Source organism: Oncorhynchus mykiss, chromosome 12 (assembly GCF_013265735.2).
Source record: "Oncorhynchus mykiss isolate Arlee chromosome 12, USDA_OmykA_1.1, whole genome shotgun sequence".
NCBI classification, from domain to species: Eukaryota; Metazoa; Chordata; class Actinopteri; order Salmoniformes; family Salmonidae; genus Oncorhynchus; species Oncorhynchus mykiss.
Window position 1 is genome coordinate 56,044,316 of NC_048576.1, and position 21,150 is coordinate 56,065,465.

Below are 21,150 nucleotides of genomic sequence, written 5' to 3' on the forward strand. Positions count from 1 at the left end.
TCTGGAAGAAAACCTGATGGAGTCTGCAAAAGACCTGAGACTGGGACGGAGATTTGTCTTCCAACAAGACAATGATCCAAAACATAAAGCAAAATCTACAATGGAATGGTTTAAAAATAAACATATCCAGGTGTTAGAATGGCCAAGTCAAAGTCCAGACCTGAATCCAATCGAGAATCTGTGGAAAGAACTGAAAACTGCTGTTCACAAATGCTCTCCATCCAACCTCACTGAGCTCGAGCTGTTTTGCAAGGAGGAATGGGAAAAAATGTTCAGTCTCTCGATGTGCAAAACTGATAGAGACATACCCCAAGCGACTTACAGCTGTAATCGCAGCAAAAGGTGGCGCTACAAAGTATTAACTTAAGGGGGCTGAATAATTTTGCACGGACAATTTTTCAGTTTTTGATTTGTTAAAAAAGTTTGAAATATCCAATAAATGTCGTTCCACTTCATGATTGTGTCCCATTTGTTGTTGATTCTTCACAAAAAAATACAGTTTTATATCTTTATGTTTGAAGCCTGAAATGTGGCAAAAGGTCGCAAAGTTCAAGGGGGCCGAATACTTTCGCAAGGCACTGTATGTCCAATAACGTTTCAACCGGAGCATTCGTTTCGTAATAGAACGCAAGGCATATAATTGGCATGACCAGGAACTGGCATTCTGCCAGACCAGTGACTGAAATAGCTGCCATCCGGTCCCACATCACACTAGAGGCTTCATTCCATGTTCTACTGACTGTTGACATCTAGTGGAAGGCGTAGGAAGTGCGAACAGATCCATATATTATTGGGATGTGAATAGGCGATGAGTTGAAAATCAACCAGCCCTAGAATTTCCACTTCCTGTTTGGAAGTTTGCCTGCCCTATGAGTTCTGTTATACTCACAGACATAATTCAAACAGTTTTAGAAACTTCAGAGTGTTTTCTATCCAATAGTAATAATAATATGCATATATTAGCATCTGGGACAGAGTAGGAGGCAGCTCACTATGGGCATGCAATTCATCCAATGTGAAAATGCTGCCCCCTATCCCTAATTAACTGCCAAGTTGACCTACACTGTATATAATGTTAATAGATTTGAACAAACAGTAAAACCTTTGATGCATTATTTTGTAAGGATTTGTTATTTAAGGTTTGAGGCCACAGTTTTCAAACATACAGTACATCTGGGCCACATGCTTCTGTCTTAGAGGATTATTATGACACATACTGTGAGTCAAGCCCTCTTTCCTCCCTATGAAAAGAAAGTTAAGATAAATTGCATCTCTATCCTGTTTTAGGTTAAATTCAAGGTTCTCTTGCGAACAGTTAGGAACTCCAGTATATCTGCAGGAAATCAGCATCTCACACTATTCCCCCCACTAGTCCTTCTGTCCGTCTTGCTCATTAATGAATGCTATACGGTTGGCTTCCACTCTGGTCTCTGAGTGACAGGTGCCTGTAACCATGTCATTGAACTTCGGTGACTTTGACTACAGTGAGCAACTTCACTCCCCACACCCCAAAGGGAGCCAGTCACAAACATGGCCAATAGAGACCAACCGAGCAGAAAATCAATAATGCATAGGTGACGATCTGATTTCCTCCCATTTGTCAAGGTGAGAGTGGGCTGAGGCTGTGGTTGGGGTTGGGGCTGGGGCTGAGGCTAGCTGAGGATGGGGCTGGGGCTAAGACTGAGGCTGGGCAGAGCCTAGCTGAGGCTGGGGCTGAGACTGAGGCTGAGGATTGGGTTGACGCTGGGGCTGGGTGAGGCTGGGGATGAGGCCGGAGCTAGGGATGGGTGAGGGGAAGAAGACAGGGGGGTTGTCAGGGAAAGCTCGGGTTTGTGGTGACCGTCTCTGTGTTTAATGATGCATGGAGGTGAGCCTGCTCTCCCAGACTGATGAGTGACAGGCCGTCTTCTGTCTATGACACTAAGAGCCCCCCGGCCGTGTGCTGAGACCCACCACATGGGTCTGCAGGAGAGGCTCGGAGATCCTCTGCACTCCGACTCCCCTGCAGATCGGCTGTCACAGTGCTTATGTCAGTCCACTGCACTCAATTACAGAAACACACACTATTTCCCTTGAAGTTATGACTTCCTTGAAATGTACGTTTGTTTCCATGAATTATATTGAAGTTAAAACTATGAAAAGTGTTTTTCTGCCATTATGTATGGCCCCATATATAATCTTAGTGATGTGGTAAAATGAGACTGGAAATCATCCTGGTTAGCTGGGAGCATTTTCTCCCAACTGAGGCTGAGGGCATATTTAGCACTCTGCTCTTCAGACATTAACAATGGACCGGGATGGGAGACAGCGGGGGAAAAATCAGTCAAATTGGTTTAACAGTATCCATGGCAACCAGCTGACTCATACCCTGAGAATTTCCGGTGCAAATGGGATGTGGGGTCCGGCTGTAGGCACGCATGTTAGGCAGTCACTGTCAAACCAGGGGCTTGTTCACATACGGAAAGTCATGTCAATGCCATCAGGAGTACATTTCCTTTCTGACCGCACAGCGGACCACACAGCCCAACATCTGGGCCAGAACCTTTAGTCTCGGCACTCTCACCTCTCTTGGGAGGAGCGTCTTTAAAGCTCTTGTTATTAAATGACAAGATCAAGCCCTCATTGAGTCACCCCTCTGCCGGTTTATCCTCATACCTAACAAAAGCAGCAGGAGTGCCAGCAACGACAGCCACATCAACCACAACACTAATATTTACACCACGTCGATAAGAACAGGCGATGGCTCAGCCACTTACTCTGACGGAACTGCTCATTTGAAGATCAATACAATTTTCAATACATACTTTGATGTATGAGTAATGGCGTGGTAGGACTCTACAGTGGAAAATTACATTCAATATGACAGTTTGTGCATCAAAGAAAAACAACAACAATTTGCGCAAGAAGAAAGGCTAAAATTAGATTGAATGGAGAGAAAAAATGCTTTTCTGCCGAGCCTGCTGCCCTCTCTCATTCAGCCTGACTTTGAGCTCAGCGGTAGAGTCTTACAGCTGCTGAAACAGTTGTGTGTTGTATACCTTTCTCTTTCCGACCTTCCCTTCCACCTGTAACCGCTCCGATTTCTGACAGAGACACAGTTGTGTGTTAGGCAGACATCAAAACGGAGTTAGAACATAGGCATTGAAAGCAAGGCAGAAAGAGAGAGAGAGGCGACTCTACCCATTTGAAAATGGCTGTAATCAACACTGAAACTCAGCCAGCCCCTCTATCTTCAATGGTACACACTGCCAGTCGTCTGTTGAGTGGGGCGAAGAATCATGGAAAAAATGTTTGTGAATCTGTTTTTTTTTGTGTGCATTTTTTTCTTTCTGTGACCTGATTAATGGGAAGATTTGCCAGGGCAACGCTAGGTCACAGCTATACAGTATGTGTACCATATAGGCTGGACGTGCCACTGGAGTACAGCTGTAACCCGCAGGTGGCCTTAGGGTGGTGGGTTTAATACCCTGATACTGCAGGGGAGTTTAAGAGACAGAGGGCTGGTGAAAATTGACTTCTGACCAAAGGGATGCTGGTTCTAACGCTGGGTGTGAAGAATAGGGAATGTCTTTTCTGAATAGTCTGCCTGTGTGAGCCACACCTTAGTTGTGATGTGTGGCTGTGGGTTATTTGTGACAGGTTGCCCTCATACTGCTACCGGAGGTAACAGGCGATGTTGTATCCTCTGCTGGATGGAGAATTAGTGACATTAACATTTGTTTTTGTGCTACAGCTGGTATAATGATTAATGGATAATGTGCTAAATGCCAGGCCAAAAATCATCATTCTGGATAAGGGTCTAAAATGTATGACAAATATGATGAATATTGATGTTACAGCCCTAAAACTCATGAGGCCATGGTGCATGAAAAAATGAACAGCAAGCTACAGTATTTCTCCCTATTTAGACTTGGGCTTTCCAAAGATATTGCACAAGGCAATTTTATGCATGTTATGCATGGCCGAATTTGTGTCTAGGAGTACTAAAGACACTTGAATACAAGTGTGATAACATTAATGCGTTACTACTTGCACTACTATGATTCCTTCCAGCCTGCATGTGGGTCAGTGTCTTACTAGAGCTAACACTCAACCAAACCCATATCACAACAACAGTTAAATACACACACACATAAATGGTGCATGGGTCCATATAAGAACCTCCACCTTGGAGTGTGTTCGACTATTTTCTGGACTGCTGAGCATCGCCTGCCTCTCTCCTCTTTGGCTCCTCTCAGCACCCTTATCTCTCCCTATAATAAATAGCATCACATAGGCCAGGCCTGGTTAAACTACACTACAGCCTTATCTGACAGCTGCAATGGAAGAGGGTTATATAACCTTTAAAAAGGTAAGCTATGTACATGGCTCCAGTACAGGAGTCATCAATCAGGTGAAATGGAAATGATGATATTGGAGCCACACTTTGCGATGGCCGGGAATAAACAGTGTGTGGCAATGAGAGCTGAACAAGGCGAGGATGGAACAGCCAGAAAATGTACAACCAAAGGGCTACAAAAATTCAAATTTGTCCAGGCGGCACACACAAAGTCCCCTCGCCTGCCAATGCCAGCCTCATTCCAATACTAATTTTGGCGGGTTAATCTCTCGCAATCCTCTCCATTTCCATAATAATTGCTGTCAATTACCAAGAGCCAGTTCTCTACAATGCTGGTGTCTGGGGAGAAAGTTGACCGCTCCTGTTAGCCGATCCAGAGAGGAAGAGTGAATGTGTGAAATGGATCCAGAGAGCCCGATGCTTTTTGCTGCTGCTGTGCTGTGCACTAGGCCTGCCACTGGGGACCACCACTGATGGCCTGCTCAGTAAACAGCCCTGCAGACAGGATCATTAGGCCTCAATCTTCCAATTTGTTCCTTCAACCCCTCATTAGATTCCCCTTCCAAACAGAGGAGGTATTATGATAGGGTTGTCAGCAGAGCAGGAAAGTGCTGTGGCCGGCCCTAAACCCAGATTGAGGACGGCATCCCCTCTCTCTCGCAGACATCCACATGTTTAATCACTGCATCAATGTTGCAGCAGGAATGGCAAGTGTTTGTGCCATTTCCCTGCATGCAGTGGGGAGAGATGAAGGCTCTGTCACATGCTGCAGAGGTACGAAAGCGTTCTGATGAAAATAAGTGATGTAAAGTGCAGTTTGAGAAAGAGCTGCTGGGACTAAAAGGATTCACTTATGGAACGGCGCATGGATCACATCAATAGCCAACACCGATTGGATCAATCCGACGAGTGACAGGTGAAGCCATCGGCTCAGCTCTACCTCTCCGCAGACAAGGCTCCCATAAAAACAAGGCAATCTCTTCATCAACAAACTCACTGACACTTTTTTTTTTGTGTTTCAGAAAATCGACTTTCGACTGCTTTTATTTTGGTCTTGCAGCATTGAGTGCACAACGAGAAAGGAGCATCCGCCTCCTCTCTGCATCGGTAAAGTGACAATTCTTTCATTTCAAACATTTCATGTTTGTTTTCATTTGAAAAGAAGTGGGAGGAATAGAGAGACTGTCAGTGACACTGGTGTTTTAAGAAACAAGAACAAAAGATCCGACAGCAAAGAGAGAAACAGAAAGCAGAGGAAGGCTGGCAGCCACCCACATCTCTGACTACTGGCTTATCAAACAGCAGGAGCATCCTGTCCCCAAAGAGCAGACAATCTTTCTCCCCTCGGTCTCTGAAGAGAAGCCACAGAGGAATAGAGCTGACATATGTTCTCAGATTAAATGCTTAGTGTCCTGCAGGATTGGAGCAACTTTGATCTGACTGGTAAATCAATGATTAAGTAACTGCACATCCACTTCAAAACAGTTGTTGTGTTTTTTTAAGACAACTCAAGCTTTTGACTATTTGTGAGTGTGTTAAATATGTTTAGAGACACTGATGTGAATGAGGAACTAAATGGCTCACACTTTTAGAAGTCGAGGGAAACAGGAGGCATGGGACAAAGTGAGTCAAAGAAGAGGTTGAAAAATGAGGACATTTCAGGTATATTTAGGTAATTTGGTTGATCCACCTGGAAAAAAGATTTTCATGGCACTTGAGAGAAAGAGTAAGAGAGAAAAAAAGGATGAGGAACTGTCCCTGAAATACCCCAAAACTGAATTGTTGATCCCGAAGAACATATTGAGGGGCACAGGAATTTAATATCATATATCTCCATATGCATCCGGGACGAACTCAACACAAGGGGGCCCTGCAAGCCCAGTCAATATCCTGCTTGTTTATGTTGATATCAGTTGGAGGACCTTTATGACATCACAACACTGGCTGGCCTCTGTCCAGACGCAACAACAAATAATCATCACTGAGCCAGTCACATTGTGTTACAGACAGATTCTGGCTACTGCGTGAAAGTCACTGGATATCCAGGCAAGTAATACAGAGCCTGCCCTGCACGCATTTCCGTCATTCATGTACAGTCAAGATTGTGTCGGACAGTTGACATGGATAGTTCCTCTTTGCCATTACATCACTGCTTTGTTACAGTGTGTGTGTGTGTGTGTGTGTGTGTGTGTGTGTGTGTGTGTGTGTGTGTGTGTGTGTGTGTGTGTGTGTGTGTGTGTGTGTGTGTGTGTGTGTGTGTGTGTGTGTGTGTTTACTGTACTGTATAGGATAAAGGGACATCCAGGAAGTCAACAATACTTGTTCACATCCGCTTGGCTGAAACAGCCAAGTTATTTTTCAATCCCAAATGCCAATGGTATAAAAGACGCTGCAATTCATATGCTTCTCTGAAGACAAGAATTCAAAACATGGAATGGAATTCTTTGCTTTGGCTTCCTTCGGTGGATTGATAATTACTGACACATGGATGTGGGAAGGGACATCTCTTCTAAGTATCCATTTTCTATTGACTGTACCTTAGCAACTAAAAGGGGAAAATCCCTTTCTATTCAAGGGTTGTAGGTAGTGTCTGTCTTCATAATCAACATTCAATCCAATAGTAGACCTTGCATTACAGCATGTCACATCTTCACAATAATCTTTAGCGATAGTTTGTAGTAGAAACGTTTCAATTGCACCAATATTATTGTGTAAAAGCAAACATCCATCCAGTGATGAGTGTGAATGATATGTACATGTCCATCCTTCCCTACAGTCTGACTGTGCTAGAGGGGCAAATGAGTTTAGCGTGATGATAATTAGGTGCCAGAAACAGTGGGATTAAAGATTTCAACATACTGATAATGTTCAATTTGGAGCGCTCTTTTCCAACCACAGATGTTGATTAGAGTGATCACTATTCACCATCCATCACAGGTAGCGCCACAAATAAACCAACATGACTTACTGCATATCTATTCTGCTGAATCCCTAAGAGTTTTGATTTATTATTCCTGGACTGTCTTTTAGATCACTGTCCTTTCTATGTCAGATTTGATCTCAAGGGGAATACTGGCACAGTTTCAATGCATGTGCTTGGAGAAAACGTTTGGGCCAAGCATAGTAATTTAGCCCAAGCAAACAAGTGTGCTCAGTGTGAGAAAGCAGAAATGTGCTGCTCAGTGATGTGCATCAGTGTGTTTGTCAGAACTGTGCTAATGAAATAATGTAAGTAACTATGTTTACAATGTGCCAATCATGTAGCTGTTTTCATGCACAATTGCTCTGATCAAATTATGCATCCCTCCAATGTACTGCAATGTACTGTAGGTCTTGAAATAACTGTTGCAGATTCCTACCTAGATATATCTACCAAGGTTTCCAAATCTGGATATGGATTCATACACAATAACTACACGTTAGAAATCAAAAAGTCGACTTAGCATGTTGAACAAATGGAAGCAGAGACTCGATATACCCTGTTAAAATAACGGGATATACAATCTCACAAAAGTGCGATAGCATCTGATATCAAATAACAAAGGCAGCATTCTGCAATTGAAGAAAGCTGGCTGCACTGTGAGCAAAATGATAGGTACAAAGAAAGGCTCAACCCCTTGTTGAGTCACCCTGAGGAGCAAAATCATGTTCCTGTGGTGCCTTAGAATGAAGGTTCTGATTGTTTGCGCTATTGTATTGTACACCACTCTGATCTCCAGCACACAGTAGGAGACTGGGAGAGGGGAGTAATCACATAGGCCCACACACAACCTGCAGGGTCAGGGAGGGACAGGGTTGGGGAAGGAGAGGTAGGTACAGCCAAACTGGGTCATGATGAGCTGGTGTAGCACCAAGGAGACCTGTGAATGTTTGACAGGTGATTGATTAGGTAACAAAGTAGCGGTTGCTGTTATCGACCTACAATCCACTCCCATTCAGTTTCATCTCCATGCTATATGAATGGCACCAGTGGATACTACTCAGTACTCTAACCAGTGGTATTTACTACCTTTGGTAACACCATTACTCCAACCATAGGGCCACTGCTTCCATCCCTCCCAATGGCTAAATACATGTTGCTGGTGGCTGAGGAGAAACTGTGAGATAAGCTGTGACACAGATATCATTTATGGCCTAAATCAAGCATGTTTAAAACTCCAATAATGATTGTAATACTTCAATTTACTTAAACATACAACAATACAACAACACAGATTATCCCTCAGTTACCCTGTGCACAACATATGGCTGTGGCTTTGACTAATGGGAAAAAAAAACAGACTCATTGCTGAATTGCCTTTGTGGAGGCAATTGCTCAAATAATTGTAAAATGCCTGAAATAGCTGGACTGAAAAGCAATTCAGTGATGACTGGTATTTCCAGATGAAAGAAGCTAATTGGCCCTGGGTTTGTTTAAGGAATTGTGATTAATGGAGTTCCTAATGAGTGGTTTATGAAGAAAGCAATCTGTCTCTGTGTGACAACTTCTCATCAGGGAAAACAGTACTGTTCAGTTACAACAGGCTACTGCCACTAAGTGTCCGTGCCTGTTTGTCCCCTGTTCTCTTCCCTTGACTGACAGCCACAGCACAGGAGTGCAGCTAATCCTCCTCCCACTCACAGGGGACCTGATGTCCTGGATGCATGAACACCCTGACAAAAGGCCTTCCCCAACAACACACTCAGCCCAACACAACGGGAAAGGATGAAAACAACAACAGAGCACTGGAACAATGCCATGAAGGATGAATTCACAACAGTGTGTTTGATGGTGGTATCAAAGGTAACAACTGCAGATGAAGGTTGTAAAAGGCACCGTTGTAGTAAGAACACAGATGCCTTTGCAGTACACAGTAGAGGGGTGAAAGTGAGTTGGCACTTACTGAAACGGTGGTGACTGTACAGATCCTCCTCATCCTCATCATCCCCTTCATCATCGAAGTATGCTTGAGATGGAAGACACAAACGTTTTAATAATAAGAACAAAAAGGAAATACAGCATGGTAAATATGAAGACAAGACAAGTAGACAGACCCCCCCCCACACAAACAAGATTTTAAAAATATATATATATTTTTTTACATCCCTATTATGGAACACTAACATCCTGGTAACCCAAGTTTCTATCTGCAGTCTGGTCCCTATCTAGAACTAACACATTGTCAGTCATGCCTCTCAACACAATCTATACACTGGGTGCTCTCACATACTCCTAGACTTGACCATTTTCCGAGCTCGAACATGGAATCCAATTTAAAGAAGCAGTGGGGTTTCTCGCTCCATTCCGGAGTCTCATTGTGATTTTGACATTTTATTGTATTGACTAAATCTGCCACCAGATGTGCTTGGTAAAAGAGATGTGGCACACTGTTATCTAATGTGTCATTTCCTGCCGGGTTCCACATTGCCATCATTTGTCACATCAGTGTACTGTACGTGTCTGAGAATATCATAATAATCCCTGCACATTATGAGTGCAAATATAATATAGTCACAAGAATGCAAACAATGCAAACAGCTGCGCATTCCCCAGCAAGCAATCTTTAATCTGAGAGGTTTTTACAAATGGAGTGTGTAAATGGTTAAGTTATGTTAACTACCCTGCATAACAGCATCCCCTTAGTTACTAGAGACTACAGACAGTGTGTCTGACTGCGGTAACCACGAAGCCAATCCCTGGTTCCACATCCGTCGCCAATACAAAGCTCTTATCGCTGTCTTTGATGGTAACAAGTAAAACAAGACAAAGATGGATCGGTTTTCAGAGCAGACGATGACAATTTCAAACAGTGAATTTTCACAACTCCAAAAGTCAGCTCCTCTTTTGCAAAGGGAAAGGGCAGACCCCATTAAGTGGCAAATTGCAGTCTCGCAAGTTAATCAGACAGCATCAGCATTGTGCAGGGGAACATATGAAAAGTCATTATTGCTAAATCAATTCTCAATTACCTCCTTTGCTGTAGCCGTCGACACGTTAAATAAACGTTCAGCACTGTCACCGCCATTTTCCCAACAGGCAACCGCAGTAAAGGCCCAGTGTGTGTTATTCTATCACATAGCAAATGCTAATGGCCTGTAAACAATCGTGAAATAACAGTATAGATAGAAGTGGGACAGATAAGCATGGAGGGGAACGGCTGCCATTAGTGGATTCATTAGCGCCTGTCACACCTGTGCCCAGGAAATGCCTCGCCTGGCTGGGCCCCTGTTCCTGTCATGCTGCGCTGCACTAACGTTAGCCTAGCTGGCTGCCAATCCCAACACTTTCAGCACGCACAAATAAAATGAAATGAGGGCCCCTTTTACTTCTCACCCTCCCACTCTTGTCAAAATTAGACAGAAAGAAACTTGTGATATGGGGAACATTTTGACTGTTAAGTTAGTGACTTTTGGCAGAACTATTCTTTAAAAAAGAGGAGAATGTGTGGCCAACGTACATTATGACAACTCTTTCGCAATGTTATTTTGTCAGCCGTGTTGGGTTGTCCAGCAACAGCGTACTACAGTTAGCAGCCCTTCATTCCAGTGCCGTAGCTACACTACTATTGGAATCCCACTGGGAAACAACCAAGCCTATGGCAACCTGAGACATCATTCACAGGAGTGAGGATGAATGTTGACACACACACACACCGAAATACACCCAGACCCAAAGGGCCTGCCAAATGTTGTTTCAAGGAGGATGGTTGTCCTGGAAACCATAGCTAAGATTTGACTTCAGAACTAATGATTGCCCACTTGCGCCATCCTTTTCCATTACTGACAGACAGACATGCTCATTTCCATTCATTTAACAATCCAAGTGACACAATGTAGAGATTTAAAGAGGGAGACAGGCAGACACGCCCTGGTTGTTAAATTCAACAAATCTCTTCATAATTAGATTGATGTTTGTTAATGAGATGTGGGAAGCCAGTGAAATGTGTGATTATGTTATAACTAGATAGATAGGAATCCACCTGTCAGTCTCCCACTAGCCTTCTCCTACATGCACTCCATTGGAAATGATGGCTACATCCACCAACATACACGTGTGTGGTTTCTGAGTGCCTAACCCATGGAATCTATGCTATACTACGGACACGTGGAATCTATTACAGTTTTTTTTTTACAATCGCGTACACACTAAAAGTAGCACTTGAGGCACACTCAGTGAAACCATTAACTCATGTACCTAATCTTCAGACCAAGTCTGCAAAACTGCAAGCACATTATCCGCTTTACACTCAGCTTGCAATTGTGAAGCACACTTTTTTGCAAAAACACTAAAACACACTTTCTCGACGTTAGACACATCATTCAAAACTAACAGGTCTTGTGTTTCGTTTGGAAAACACTGCCATTCCAAATGCCACACTCGTTTACCGATTACCTACACCCAGTGCTCACGTGTGAAAACACTTATAGCTCATTTCTTCACATAGAAATAAGAGCTTGAGCACTATAAATAGGCTTCAGGTTGGCTTTCTTGGTTTGGACAACAATGGAGGCCAATTTTGGAGAGAGAGTTAGAGGAAGAGGAGTGAGAGTAAGAAGGGGACGAGGACAAGGAGGAAGAGGACAAGGACAAGGAGGAAAATGAGGAAGAGGACAAGGACAAGCCTATTTGTTTATCTTCTACTGTATTTATTTGGTCTGTTACTGAAAACTGGATGAAAATACAATGTTTTGAGAAAGAAAAACATGATTTCCCCCCCCCCTTGCATTTCTGTTTATTGTGTAAATATATACTGAATATGCATACATACCGTATATATTTGTGCACATACATGCATGTGTGAGTGCTATGATAAACTGCCGTGGACTCCACTGCACACTGAACATGCAAAAGACACAAGATAGTAGTGCTCTACATTTGTCACATCTGTGTGTAGTTGACGTGTATAAGAGCTAATCATTTGATGGTTTGTGTGTAGAGTTTTGATGCAAAAACACCATTTTGAGAAGAGTTAAAATAGTTTTGAATAGAGTTTTGTTTTGCAAGAGATGTGTGACGTTTTGCATGTTGTGTGTGTGTTTTGGGGTTTTGTGTGTAGAGTCTAGAGAAAAGGAGCCATAGTTTCAGAAATCGTGTGGAAGCAATTGTCAAAAACTGTAAGCAACAACTGAAGCTGTAGTCTACTGTATGTTGATAAGATACACCTGTGGCATCAACTGTATGCTACTGTAGTTGACACTCCTCTCTGATCCCAGTAGGCATGGCAGTAAGTTGTGTTTCACTGTACAACCCCTTATACTCCCCCGCTGTGAATTAGCATTCAATATTAATATAATGATTTCAGCTCTTCACAAACTTTGTCTCCTACCTGTATTCTATATTGACAATTATTGTGTTATGAAGTCTGCCATTACCCGATGGAGAAAATGCCTCTGCACCAGTGCATTGTGACTCAGATATCAGCTTCAAAGACTTTCAATACAACAAATAACAGACAAATCCTGCTGTTTTAATGAGGGCCGGGATGCTAATAAGCCAATTGTTTTTATTCCACTGTGGCGTGCGTGCAGGGCCCTCTCTCATTGCGTCTCTGGCACAGAGGCACAGCTCCCAGAAGGCAGCGGGGGAGAGTCGAGGCAAGGCAGCAGGCGCTGTGGAGGAGCTAGAGGGCCAACAGAAGTCTGTGACACTCTGACAGGCCAGATGAAGGGGAGTCACTTGGAGTCAGTCGCTGGGCATGGTGACGACAGCACTATGGTTCAGTTAATCTCAGCTGTGTTCGCCAAGAGGCACCCTTGACCCAAGAACAACCATGAAACACTGTAAGGTGATAATGAGCAGAACTGAGAGAGACAGTGCCCTCCTCACCTCGCCTTGCATCGTCTCACACACAGGACAAACAGTCCCCTGCACTCTAGCGCTACTCATCCCGTGGTCTCTTGATCAAATCGAACGCTCGCTTCGCTGTCCTTATTAATTAGCTCCCATGGTGAGAATACATTAGTGTCTGGAGTCTTGCTGCGTGCGCATTTAATTCAATCTACACAAACACTTTATGAACCAATCTATAAAAAAGGCACATTAAAATGGATCATGCAGCGCCGTGGCCTTTTTGAAGGATAAGCATGGGGATCTGTTCTAAGATAACTTCTAGGCTAGGGTGTTTGGTGGATGCAGGGGTTTAATTTCTGGCTTTCACACAGAAAATTAACCTTTTATGGAAAAAAAAAACATCAGCAGGCTCCACAAAGGCCTGTGATCGCTCCCTGATGCATATTTGTACTGTGAACAATGCAGATGATTCCCCAGTGGAAATCAGCACCAAGTCATTTGCAGCGTGAGCCGGGTGGCACTATTGTTAGTGTGAAGTGACGCCCGACACCTACGGGGAGACCACAGAATGCGTCCTCATGACCCCAAACTCACAGAGTTCTAACAGAATCAAACAACGGGATCACCTTCCATTGTCTAGAAATTACAAACACAACCAGGTATATAAACCAGGTAGACAAACGTGTGTTAAACACAAATCACAATCGAACTCCAACACCTCTCCTCTAAAACCTGCCATTACTGCCAAGCTCAGAGTGAACAGGTGAGGGGCCAAGAAAAAGACAGATAATTTCACATACGCAAACCCCCGATGCCCAAGTAAACACAGGAAGACGTGCAGGAGAAGGGACCAGAGGAAAACAATATAATTTCACTGAAATGTATATTCTCATTGGCAGCAATCCCAAAATCATTGCCATCCTAGTATGCATACTATTAGGACGTTAGTGAGAAATGAGAGTCAGAGTGGTGCTGGTAGTATACTCTACAGTAGCATGCTCTCTCTGTGTGTGGTGATGGTTTCAGAGAGATGGCTAGCGGAGAAGAAGCCAACGGGATAGAGGGAGGAAAAGACCGAGAAAAAGCAAAAGAGCTGATCTCTAAGAGACATGCCAGGCAGAGCAGCATGGCTGACTGACTCAACACAGTGGGAGAAATCGTGTCCAGGACTTAATCTGATCAAAGTCCTGATCAGGATCCAGTGTTGGTGGCTCTAAATGCTCTGGGTCCATTCAAAAACTATTCTAATTGGTAAATTGAGTTACTGAGACTGTGTTCATTAGTGCTGAGCGATTGGTGCTTTTTGATGTCAGTTCGGTTTCGGGTCGATTTTTAAAAAATTCTCACGGTTTTCGATTTCGGTTTTGATTCTTTTTTTTTTACATTAAATGCACTAACCATTATGTGGGTTGAATGCTGTAACAACACAGAATAAAACAATTAATACAAGTCCCATGATGGTAGTGACTGCCCATTGCTATGTATCCCTTATTAATTTATTCACATTACCTTACTTTAATAAAATATTTCAGTTGCTGTGTATATTACATTTGTTTTTGGCCTATTTGATGACTTTATTATTTCATTCCAAGTCATAATCTCATCTCTATAGAGCTGCTGCCTATGCTGTCTGGCAAAATCACTATTTTAGTAGTTATTCAAAGTAAATGAGGCATATTTTTATGACTGAATACCAACTATCAATCTTACGTCATGTATTTACAGGTAAAGATAGCTCATGAAGCAAATGCTCTGTATCCCTCTTGATCGCCCGCTCTTCTGTCTCTTCTCTCCGTCTGAGACCGGACAAGTAGGAGCACAATAGATTATGGCCATTGCAGTTAATTACCACATTGTCTGTGCTAAACTATGTAGAATATTGGCTTGTTGGAAACTACTACTCCCTACTACATTGCACAGTTCGGGCTTGATCTGATTTATCTCTAAAGAAACTGCGCATTGCCTCAGAAAAAAAAAAAAATTGAATTCAAATAATTGAACTGACTCTGGTCTATTAGTTATTTAAAAAAGGAAAAATAACAGACATTTTGTTTAATTGCTCAGCACTAGTGTTTAGTGACATTCAGCCAGACTGGCTTGGTAGCAAAGACATACATTTTAAGTCAAGAAAAACATATGCATCAAAAAACTGCAAGTGCACTTCCAAGGAGCTCTGTCTTTTTGTGTCCATACATTTTTCATGACACCCACCCTCACAACATTTCTCTGTTGGTTTCAGTCTCAGCTACCCCTTACTCTCTCAGCCTTTCTCTCCATCGCTCTTTCTCCACTCCCCCAATCCCTCCCTCCCCACCTCTCTCTCTCGCTCTCTCTTTCTGTCTGTCCTACCTGACTCGTCGTCAGACTTGTGTTCGTTGTCTGAGTCGGTGAGTGTGAGGGCTGAGTTTTCCCTGCTGGAGAGGCCGGAGCTGCGACGGGACTTGATCCCGTGACCCCCCCACAGCTGAACGGCACGCTCCGGCGACATGACCCCCTCTGGGTCAGAGTCTGCGTCGGAGCCGGTGCTGAGGGAGTAGCCCTGCTGCAACAGGCCCAGCTCCGAGTGGGAGGAGTGGTAGGCAGCCTGGTGCAGGTGCTGGGTCTGGTGCTGATGCTGGGTCTGGTGCTGGTGCTGGTGCTGGGTCTGGTGCTGGGCCTGTTGGTCACTCACTCCCAGCTCCGCCAGTGTGAAGCTCCCTGAGAACAGCAACAACCCAGTTACACCCAGGGCAGGAGGGGTGGGTAGGTGCTGTATGTGTATGCATATTATTCTGAGAGGTTTGTGGGGCAGGCAGGCTGAAGCAGACGTAAAAAGAGAAGTGACATTTAGATGTGCTAGTGCTAATGCTGAAATGTTAGCATTTCTTTAAAAACAGCATCTCAGATAAAGGGCATCATATGCAAGCTCAGTCCCCACATTACGTCAGTGTGGACATCTACAAAGAGCTGTATTAGAAATTCCAGGGGTCCTCCCGGAAATGTTTTATGTAGATGGATTGAGAAGCTCTGTTCTGGTGACTTTAAAAAAGGACCTGCTACTCCAAAATGAATGGGAAAAAAAATATGCTGGAAACATAATTTCCACCACCAGATGAGCCCTATAACATATTGGTAAAATGATTTGTTCAAATAATTTGTACATATAGGACCATGCATATAGCCTATGCATGGTCCATATTATAAGGTATTAGCAATTAGCAATAAGCATTATCACCTGTATCCCAACTGATGCAATATAGTGGCTATAAATAAATAGGCTGAAGCATGGGGATGCCTATCTGCATTTATCCTATTGGTCTAATCTTTAGCTCGACCGCAAATGTGATCTTTTAACTAGTTAGCATCCTGTTGATGAATGTATGTAACATTCGTCAACACAGTGAATATAATCTAGGCCTACCAGTTAGAGTAAATTGGGTTAACCAGCCACCTGGTTGCCACTACTCTTGCTCAACAAAAAAAATGTCATCCGTCTCATCACTATTTTTTTAAAGTCACTCCCAAAAAAAGGATTTAGAGGAAGGGTGAAGTTTTACCCCAAGTAACCCTACAATTGACCCATGTTACATTTAGCCCCACTCTCCCCTATGCACTCATGGTGAATTGCGGAATGGTAAGGTGCTTAACCAGGCCGCTGCTAAAAACTCAGGGTTTAAAAGGGTGCAGTTTGCGCATATTTCGAAGTTGAAAAATAAATAAAGTAGTAATGGAAAGCTTGGATCCCCTGCTTTTTAAAAAAGGCCATTACAACGGCTGTTTTCTAAGCAATTGCAAGACTAGTTGTGCATTGACTGCTTGTCGGAATGCATGTTTGCCTATTTTGTTTGCCGTGACAGCAATGATTTTGCCATGGCGCAGCACCACAGTCAAATGACTGCAGTGGAAGCACTGCTCAACTATGCAGATCTGAAGATAAGCAATTCAATTAACGGGGGGGGGGGGGGGGGGGGAGAGAAATAGACCAGAAATGTAATTTTCATTATGACTTGTTTGGCTGACCGGTAGATGCTCCTGCTCCATGGTCAGAGAAATGTTAATAGAGAGAAATGAGACATAACAGAGATATAGTAATGGTCCAGGTTATTATGACAAAATTGCCAAAAGACCCTGTGGCTTGGGTAGGATGAATTGAAAATGAGGATGAATGAAGACAGGTCGTGGTGTGGAGGAGGAGTACAAGGAATCCTTTTTTTTTTTAAAGAATGTTAAAGCTAGAATCCATCAATTTCTGGACTTCTAAATGAATGACGATTCTTGAAGAATATAACTTGGAAATGCCTCATGAGCTTAGTTCAACTGTCACACTCCATGAGAACCCAACATACAGTATTAGCTTGTTTTACTCCAATGTTTCTAAACAATGCAAATGTAAACAAATACTGTATAGCCTCAAAACATCAAATGTAAAATAGTTTAAAAAAAATAGTTGCAAATCTAATTTTCATGGATGGTCAGTCATACATACAGTGGGGAGAACAAGTATTAGATACACTGCCGATTTTGCAGGTTTTCCTACTTACAAAGCATGGTCTGTAATTTTTTATCATAGGTACACTTCAACTGTGAGAGACGGAATCTAAAAAAAAAATCCAGAAAATCACATTGGATGATTTTTAAGTAATTAATTTGCATTTTATTGCATGACATAAGTATTTGATACATCAGAAAAGCAGAACTTAATATTTGGTACAGAAACCTTTGTTTGCATTTACAGAGATCACACGTTTCCTGTAGTTCTTGACCAGGTTGGCACACACTGCAGCAGTGATTTTGGCCCACTCCTCCATACAGAACTTCTCCAGATCCTTCAGGTTTCGGGGCTGTCGCTGGGCAATACGGACTTTCAGCTTCCTCCAAAGATTTTCTATTGGGTTCAGGTCTGGAGACTGGCTAGGCCACTCCAGGACCTTGAGATGCTTCTTACGGAGCCACTCCTTAGTTGCCCTGGCTGTGTGTTTTGGGTCGATGTCATGCTGGAAGACCCAGCCACGACCCATCTTCAATGCTCTTACTGAGGAAAGGAGGTTGTTGGCCAAGATCTCGCGATACATGGCCCCATCCATCCTCCCCTCAATACGATGCAGTCGTCCTGTCCCCTTTGCAGAAAAGTATCCCCAAAGAATGATGTTTCCACCTCTATGCTTCACGGTTGGGATGGTGTTCTTGGGGTTGTACTCATCCTTCTTCTTCCTCCAAACACGGCGAGTGGAGTTTAGACCAAAAAGCTCTATTTTTGTCTCATCAGACCACATGACCTTCTCCCATTCCTCCTCTGGATCATCCAGATGGTCATTGGCAAACCTCAGATGGGCCTGGACATGCACTGGCTTGAGCAGGGGGACCTTGCGTGCGCTGCAGGATTTTAATCCATGACGGCGTAGTGTGTTACTAATGGTTTTCTTTGAGACTGTGGTCCCAGCTCTCTTCAGGTCATTGACCAGGTCCTGCCGTGTATTTCTGGGCTGATCCCTCAGCTTCCTCAAGATCATTGATGCCCCACGAGGTGAGATCTTGCATGGAGCCCCAGACCGAGGGTGATTGACCGTCATCTTGAACTTCTTCCATTTTCTAATAATTGCGCCAACAGTTGTTGCCTTCTCACCAAGCTGCTTGCCTGTTGTCCAGTAGCCCATCCCAGCCTTGTGCAGGTCTACAATTTTATCCCTGATGTCCTTACACAGCTCTCTGGTCTTGGCCATTGTGGAGAGGTTGGAGTCTGTTTGATTGAGTGTGTGGACAGGTGTCTTTTATACAGGTAACGAGTTCAGACAGGTGCAGTTAATACAGGTAATGAGTGGAGAACAGGAGGGCTTCTTAAAGAAAAACTAACAGGTCTGTGAGAGCCGGAATTCTTACTGGTTGGTAGGTGATCAAATACTTATGTCATGCAATAAAATGCAAATGATTTACTTAAAAATCATACAATGGGATTTTCTGGATTTTTGTTTTAGATTCCGTCTCTCACAGTTGAAGTGTACCTATGATAAAAATTACAGACCTCTACATGCTTTGTAAGTAGGAAAACCTGCAAAATCGGCAGTGTATCTAATACTTGTTCTCCCCACTGTAGATCTCGGTTTGAATTTGTGAGTGGTTACATTTCTCCAGGCCCATCCCTCAGCTTTTTTTCCCCAAAAGCACAGGTGAGGTGACCACTTTGCAATTGTTTCTAGTAATGATTCCATCTTTAAAGCGGTAGCATTATATGAAGCTTTGTGGCAAGAGAAATGCTTCAGCGATAACATGGAATACAACTCTGCTCTAAATAACAATCTGACACAATCACACAGGAGCCATCACCAGGTGTGTGTGTGTGTGTGTGTGTGTACATAGCAGAAGGGAAAAGATGGGGGTTCTAAGTAATGGATGGAGAAAGAATAGCAGCAGCAGTGCTGCATGTCAATGTGAAAACTAAAACTTTCCCCACTCCTACTGCTTGTAGAAGTACAGCAGCAGCTAATCAATGAGTACAATAGCATCTAATCAACAATCCCTTAATAAGGCTCTTCAAACTATGTGTTGAGACAGTGAGTCAGAGGAAGACCTATGGGTTATCCACACAAGTTGCGTAGAGTAGACAATAGTGTAGGGACAAAAACAATTACCTGAAATTAAAAGTACAACAGTGAGTCAATAAAACAACAGAGGCCCAATTAGGTTTCAGCTCCAGAATAAGAAATTGAGCAAAAAGGCATGCTCAACCAATACATTTTGCCGCACTAATTAAAACAACGCTGCGGATGCGATCTCTTGCAATCAGCTGAAAAGTAGGAAATCAATTAATAACAAGAGCTCATTAGATAATAACAGTGAATTGATAATGAACAACATTAAACGGAAGGGCTTAGCAATTACAGCATATGGGTTGTGTACTGTGCTGTGCCTTTAAGACATCATGAGCGGATATCAGCCGCATCAAAGAATAACAATGGAAATATCAATCATAAAGGATAAATGTATCATGATCAACGTGGACCTGTACTGTCTACTGTACAGACAAGCAGAATATGAGATGACTGTGCACAGCTCATATTCTCACATTGAACGCCATAGAATTTCAAAACAAGACACTATATAATTGTGAATATTAGATATTGGTGTGAGGTAAGATGCTCATGAAATATTACAACGTTTAACACAGGCATGATACAAACAGGAACACAAGCATAAATGTTCAAATGATCGATAAGCAAACAACAAACAGTTTGAAAATGATCTGAACCCACCCACAGAAGGAGTAAGGGAAGTTGGTTAGGTTATTTAGGGCTGGACACTGGAGGAATCTTCACTGGTACACAACAGGTAGAGTAAGACAGAGGGGGTAGAGTAGGAAGGATACACTTGTATAGGTCCCCAAGGTAGGTGCAGGGGATACAGTTCCAGTATGGCTGTGGCACATACCTGTGTAGTGCATACCTGACAGGAAATAGCTGATGCCGATGGGGGCCAGCTCCACGTAGGCTGAGTGGGTGGGCAAGAAGACAGGACAACTCTACCGTCAGTCAAGATTCTTTGTAATGTGCTGTACTGTACTTTATAAAACTGGTTGTTTGGATCCTGGATGCTAATTGTGCGAGCAGCGTTCCAAGCCGTGCTATGTTGGCCGTCACAGACACACCTATGCCTGCTAACAGCTCCATCTGAAATGATCACTGCGCCTCCATAAGAATATCATGTTCATGTTGCTGTCCGAATCATCTCTTGTATCACAACCTTGCTTCCAGCCTAGCATTTAATTTGGTATAGTGAGGATTCATATATGTTAATGCTTAATTTTTTGATATCTTTAGTACCGTACATCGAGTGCCCAGATGAGACAACTTTTTCTGAGCCAGTCGAAATCACGCATCAACGTCATATTCAAGTAAATGGCAATAGACAAAAATATTTAAAAAAACAAAAATGCAGCTAGTCATTCCAGATTCAATGTTTGACAAGAGCATTGTCTAGCCTGCGGAGCAACTATTTTGTTTAGAACGGATGACCAGTCATTTTTGCAAAGCAACTATGCAAAAATTATTAACGACTGTGTCGCATCTGT

At 43.1% G+C, this 21,150-nt stretch overlaps 1 protein-coding gene across 1 annotated transcript; it reads right to left on the reverse strand.

Moving 5' to 3' along the window:
• Nucleotides 1–1,697: 1,697 nt before the first annotated feature.
• Nucleotides 1,698–20,909, reverse strand: LOC118937818 (teneurin-2-like). Its single transcript, XM_036939511.1, has 5 exons — nucleotides 20,903–20,909; nucleotides 20,511–20,570; nucleotides 15,459–15,806; nucleotides 9,223–9,285; nucleotides 1,698–1,777 (listed from the first exon to the last, which is right to left on the reverse strand). The coding sequence occupies exons 1-5, from the start codon at nucleotides 20,907–20,909 to the stop codon at nucleotides 1,698–1,700; spliced, it is 558 nt and encodes a 185-aa protein (XP_036795406.1).
• Nucleotides 20,910–21,150: the final 241 nt, after the last annotated feature.